General features: G+C 64.7%; 1 protein-coding gene across 1 annotated transcript in view; it reads left to right on the plus strand.

The window, feature by feature from the left end:
• Positions 1-6,116, plus strand: part of ARAP1 (ArfGAP with RhoGAP domain, ankyrin repeat and PH domain 1) — a 107,965-nt gene that overhangs the window by 7,187 nt on the left and 94,662 nt on the right. Inside the window, 3 exon segments of the mRNA XM_019471418.1 lie at positions 1,630-1,778; positions 3,839-3,909; positions 4,949-5,068. Of these exon segments, the coding sequence (XP_019326963.1) occupies positions 1,630-1,778; positions 3,839-3,909; positions 4,949-5,068 (340 nt within the window).

The raw sequence follows: 6,116 nt of genomic DNA on the forward strand, positions 1-6,116 counted from the left end.
GTCCAGGGGGCAAACGCCATCCTGGGTGGCCGTGCAGGTGCAGACCCCAGCCGGGCTCTTGCCGGGGGCTCTGTGACGTGCACATTGTCACCTCCCTGTCCCTGGGTCCCCGCACCCCTGGGTCCAAACCCCCCACCCTGGCAAGCCCCTGCCTGGCCCTGCTGGGAGCAATGCTGCTGCCCTGGGCTGCGGGACAGCTCGCTGCCCGCGCTCCCCTGCCCGCGCTCCCCTGCCCTCCCTGCCAACATTCCGTAATGTATGGATGGTTGTGGCTGGTTCCCATGGAAATGGCTGCTGAGAAATGAGGTCAGCCTGACCCAGAGGAGAGCCAGCGCTCGCCGTCCTCCCCCTGCTCTGTGCAGGCAGCCGAGGGAGAAGTTTTTCCCTCCGCAGCTCGCCCCGAGCTCGGGGAAAGCTCTCGTGCACCGGCCGTGGGGCTGGGAGTCACCGGGGACCGGCGTCGGCCATCCCCGGGGACCGCTGGGTGCTGGTGGCAGCCTTGGCCGTGCTGAGCTTTCTCCAGCGTCGGCCGTGGGGCGATGCCGTTAGCCGTGCCGGGGTTTGGTGCTCGCTGGGATGTGTCCTGCACTGGCTGCTCCGGCTCAGGGCTGCGGTGGGAGGTAGCGGGGTCGGGGATGGGGACGGTGGCTTCACTGCCAGCACGTGGGTCCCCCGGGGCTCGCCCACACAGCCGTGGGGCTGCGAGGGGCTCGGGGTGGGAGCAGGCAGACCTGCCTGCTCTCTGCCTGCCTCCTCTGCCCTCTCCCTGACTTCAGGGCTGGTCAATCAGGTGCCTCATATTTTTATACCCTGAAGAAACTTCCTCTTAATTTCCTGCCCTTAAAAATACCATAACCCCAGAGGTTTCTATTTATTGCCCGTCTGCCTGCGATTGTCAGTAAGGCAGGAAGCAAGCGGAGAACAGGAGACAGGAGCGGCCGAGCCCGGCTGCCGGGGGGCTCTGCAGGCGAGAGGAGACTCCCCAGGATCCCTCTCCTCCCCTGGCCGAGATTTTGGGGCTGGGGGCACGGTGTGCTGCTCACTGACCCAGGAGAAGCCCGGGGCTCCATTTCCAGGGGGCTTCTGGCTGCCCCGTATCTCCTGCGCCCACCCCAGCGCAGGGACCTTGGTAGGAAGGGAGCATCCCCCCGGGACCCCCATCCTTCTTGGGGGACCCTGTGGCCACCTGCAAACCAGCCGAGGAAGCGGCACCGCCGTTGTTTAGACTGGAGGAGAAAAAAAAACAACCTGATCCAGGACGTGGGCTTCAAGGCTGTAGGCGGCTTCTGATGTCCTTGAGGGCCAGATAAGGAACCTGAGCTGCGGCGGCAGCGACAGGGAAGTGAGGTTGGATGCCAGAAAATATTTTCAGGCTAGAAAAGCACCAGTATAACCCAAGCAAGGTGAAGCCTTTGCCGTGGGAGGCTGTTAGGAATTGGTCTGTGGGCGTGGGTCTGCCGGGGTTTGGGGTGTTTGATCCCTTTGGGGGGGTGTAAAGCTGGCTGTGCTGGGGGTCCTCCTGCACCCCGGGACCCCCCTCTGATGGCCGCGGGTGCATCAGGGTTTGGAAGGCAGGGCAGGGGAGGTCCGGGGCCGGTGTAAGGCAGCACTTGCTCCTCTCTCCCGCAGCATCCCTGCCAAAGAGGAGGTCCCCGTCCCCGACAGAGCACCCAGCATCCCCCCGTCCCCGCCGGCCCTCCTTCCCCGCACGAAGCCGCCGGCCCCGCTGCCGCCGGAGCTGCCGTCCAAGGCCAACCTCCCCTTCGTGCCTGAGTTCGGTGAGTGTGAGGGGGCCCGGGCCTGGGCCCCTCCAAATCTTCTCCTGTCCCAAATCTTCCCTCGGGGTGCCTGGCTGGGTCTGTCTGTCCATCCGCCACCACCCATCCCATGGGTGCCGTGCCTTCCTCCCCCATCAGTTTGTCCCTCTGTCCTGCGCAGCCTTGCCTGGGTCCCTCCCTCCTCCGTCCCCTTCTTTGCCTTCTGGGCTGGGGATTTTTGGGGAGGTGCAAGATCTGGGCTGGGGATTTGGATGCACCCTCTCTCGGGGGAGAGCAAAGGTCTGCATGGGCTCTGAAAGCAACCGCACCAGTTCATGGAGGAAAAATAAACCCATCAGGGATGTTAAATGCGTGCGCCTTCAGATGTCCCTGAGCTGCGGCCAGTGGGGGCTGGAAGGTGCTGGGGGAGCACGACAGGAGCAGGATGCAGCCGTCAGCCCCGGTGCTGGGACCCCCGGCTCCCTGCACAGCCTTCGGCAGCTCTTTGCACCCACCAGCCCCTTCCTTGGTGGTGGTGGGGTGTCACCGGGTCTCGACCAGCTGCAGGGAGGGATGCTGAGTTGGGGACCCCGTGCAGGGGCGCAGCTCTGGTCCCGAAGCATCGCCTGGGGAGCAGCCCCGGGTTGGGGGCTGCCTGAGGTGGTTTGGGCTCTGCTGCTGTGTAACAGCCGTAACTCAGCTTTATCTGCTCCTTTATTTAATAGCTCTAACCCAGCTTGAATAGCTCTGCTGAAAGGAAGAGGAAGGGCAGGGCTCTGCGGGGCGCTGGGTGCCTGCCCCGGGGTCCAGCCTGGCCAGCAGCCCTGCGGGAAGCGGCACTGGTTTGACTGGGAGCTGGGGGTGTGTTTCAAAAGCTAGGAGAAGCCGCGGACAGAAAGGTTATCCTTCTGTCAGGGGCTGCGGGGAGGGAAGCTGCTCCTGCCCCGTGCCCCGACGGGTCGGCTGCTCCTCTGCACCAAAAGCCAGCGAGCGCTGGGTGCTGCAAAGTCTGGCGGGGGGGCGATGGGGGTGTCCCCTGTAGGGACGTGCCCAGGGAGAGCATCTACCCGCACCCCTCACCCCTGCACAGCCTGGGAGCATCCTCGCCCGGCCGCAGCACCGGGGCTCCCTGGACCGTAACAGCATCCTCTGGATTAGGATTTTGGGAGAACTGTGGTCCGGGTTATCACCAGGGTTTGGGAGAGGGTGTCTGCGAGGGACGAGCTGTCTGGGGCCACTTGTCCCCTGCGGGACGGGTGCTTGCTGGCCAGGATTTCTGCTGCCGTGGGTGTTGGGCGAGGAAGAACCGGCTCCTTGCTCCTGTCCTTCTCCGGGATCTTATTTCCCGTGGGTGCGCAGGCTCGAGAGCTGCTCGCGGCTCCAGTCTCTCCGACACCAGGTGGGGCGGGGGGGGGGGCCCCCCCCGCCCCCCCCCCCCCCCCCAGCCGATAAGGAATGGAGGGGGGGTGAAATCCAGCCTGAAAAACAAGCTGTAGGAAAAGCCCCTGGGACCCTCCAGCAGCAGGAGCTCCCCGGGCAAAGCTGCAGTGCTGGGGCTGGTGGCACCCAAGTCCCCTCCCGGCAGTGGCAGGAGAGTCGTGATGGTGTCCATAGTTGCCACCAGCGGGACTTTTCCCTTCCCTGTTCTTCTCCGAATGGAGGGGGGGTGAAATCCAGCCTGAAAAACAAGCTGTAGGAAAAGCCCCTGGGACCCTCCAGCAGCAGGAGCTCCCCGGGCAAAGCTGCAGTGCTGGGGCTGGTGGCACCCAAGTCCCCTCCCGGCAGTGGCAGGAGAGTCGTGATGGTGTCCATAGTTGCCACCAGCGGGACTTTTCCCTTCCCTGTTCTTCTCCAAACCCCTTGATAAAACCCCCATTGTTGCACTGACGGAGCGGTTGTCTGCCAAGGGCAGAGCGAGGGGGAAACCTGCTGTGCCGGCACCCTCCCTGCCGGGCTCCGGCGCTGGCACGTCTCCATGCTGGCAGGGACGGGCAGAGGGGTGGCAGGGGGTGGCAGGGGGTGGCAGGGGGTGACAGGACCCCTCCGTGCTGATTCCCAGCATCTCCCCTCCGCTTTTGCAGATGACTCAGACTACGAGGACTCTGCCTGGGAGGAGGAATTAGCTGGTCCCGCCGGGGAGATGGCCGACAAGGTTGGTCCCACCATGGGGCTCCTGCTTGGTGGTGGGGAGGAGCAAGCGGGGTGGCCGTCCCCAGGGGAGAGGCGCTGGCGTTGGGCTGCTTTGGAGATACCGGTTAGGGTTGGAGGAGCACGTCTGTAGCGGCCGGAGAGGGGGCTCTGCCTCACCGAGCACCCACCGGGTCTCCCACAGGGGCTGGAACCGGCCCAGGGGCAGCCCTGGGGTGGCCGGGGAGCAGCACCGCCATGCAGCCTCTCTGCAAATTTACGTGCACAGAGTGCGCGCTAGTGGACATCTGCAGCATCGCAGCCTGAATTTAATCCCTGGATCGGGGATTTGTATCTGCCCCACACCCCCGAGGCTGACCTGGGGTGGGTCTGGATGGATCTGAGGGGTTGCAGCAGACGGAGAGACCCCTGAGCGCCTGGAGCCCCCCCCATCTGCCTTCGCCTGGGAAGAGGCTGTTGGGGAGAGATGGTGCCGTGGCTGCCTCTAACCCCGGCCCAGCCACCCCCTGCCCGGGGGGGGCTGCAGCAAGGGCTTGTGGCTAAACAGCCGTGGCAGCTTGCTGGCAGAGCAAGCTCTCTGCCTGCTCCTGCCCGGCCACCCCTCACCCCCAGCCTGCAGCCACGGTCACCCCCATGACAGCTCTCAGCCACGTGTGTGTGCCTGCCCCTGGCCAACGAGGGGGAAATGCAGGATTTCTCAGCAAGCACAGACATTTTTGGTTGCTATAAATAACCAGCCTGGCACTCAGCTCCTCCCTACGGCCGCGCTTCCGTCTTGCTGCGGGCAGGAGCGTGCCCCTTCCCTGGGGCCGGCAGCGCCCGGGCACCTCCTGGCACCGTGGGCAGCTGCAGACCCGGGAAACGCGGGCGGTGATTTTGCATCTCGACCCCTCTTTCTCCGTCCCCTGCTCATCCTTCATGGTGCAGGCAGGTGGGGAGGGGAGGGAGGGGGTCAGCAAGGGGATCCCGCCGTGAGCTGCCCGCTTTGGGCAGCGGGGAGGGCACGGGGCTGCCCACATCAGCCACGTCCGTCCCCGCAGGAGGATGCTGAGCCCGTGACGGGGCGGCCGCGGTCCCTGCGTGTCCCCAGCCTCTTCAGCGAGGACGAGCTCATCGAGGACTACTACGATGCTCCCCCCGCCAAGTAGGAGCTCTTCTGCCCCGTGTGTGTGTGTGTGTGTGTGTGCACGTGGGCAGGAACGCTTGTGTGCAGGCACGTGTGTGCCCGCACAGGCAGGCAATCTGTACGACTGCACGCGGGCAGGGGTTGTGCGCGTGCGCGCGCGTGCACGCGCGTGTGCACAGTTGGGGATGCTTGTGCAGGGGCGCGTGTGCACGCGTGCATGGACGGGATGCAAATGCCTGAGTGGGGACGCTTGCACGCGCGCGCGTGTGTGTGCGTGCGTGCACGGCTGGCGAGGTTTTACATGCACGGGTGTGTGTGTGCACGTATAGGCAAGGGATGCGTGCGTGAGTGTGTGTGCGCACGCACCAGGGGATGCTTGTGCCAGGGGGGAGGGATGTGTGCATGTAAGCACAGGCAGAGAGCGCTTGTGCACGGGGGTGTGCCGGGGTTTCTCGCGTCCGCACGGCTTCACGTGTGCGTGTGCACGCACAGTCAGGCGGTACCCGTGTGTGTGGGGGGGGAGCGCGTGTGCGCATGCACGAGCGGAAAGCAGCTCTGCACATCTCTGGGTTTGGGGCCATGGCCCTGGGGGTGCCCCCGTCCCCCTTCCCAGGGCTGGGAGCCGGGTCTCTGCTGTCTCAGGAGCTGGGGGACGCGCTGGGACCCCCACCAGGGAACTGCCACCAGGGTCCCTGCTTGCAAACAGCTGGCGCTTGCGTTGCCTGCGCTTCAGGGAAGGGCAAGGGGAGGCCGAAGCATGCGGGGGGGACGTGCCTGCCCGGCCGCCAGCCCCCCCCCCCCCCGCCCCCCCCCCCCCGGGGGAGAGAATTGGAAGAGTAAAGGTGAGAAAACTCATGGGTTGAGGTAAGAACAATTTAATAACTGAAATAAAGTATAATAATAATAATAAAAATAATAATATACAAAGCAAGCGATGCACGATGCAATTGCTCACCACCTGCCCACCGATGCCCAGCCAGAGCCCAAGCAGCAGCCCTCTGGCCAGCTTTCCCCCACTTTATATACTGAGCGTGACGTCACATGGTATGCAATACCCCTTTGGCCGGTTTGGGCCGGGTGTCCTG

Source organism: Aptenodytes forsteri, unplaced genomic scaffold, assembly GCF_000699145.1.
Source record: "Aptenodytes forsteri isolate BGI_AS27 unplaced genomic scaffold, ASM69914v1 Scaffold459, whole genome shotgun sequence".
Classification (NCBI taxonomy): Eukaryota; Metazoa; Chordata; class Aves; order Sphenisciformes; family Spheniscidae; genus Aptenodytes; species Aptenodytes forsteri.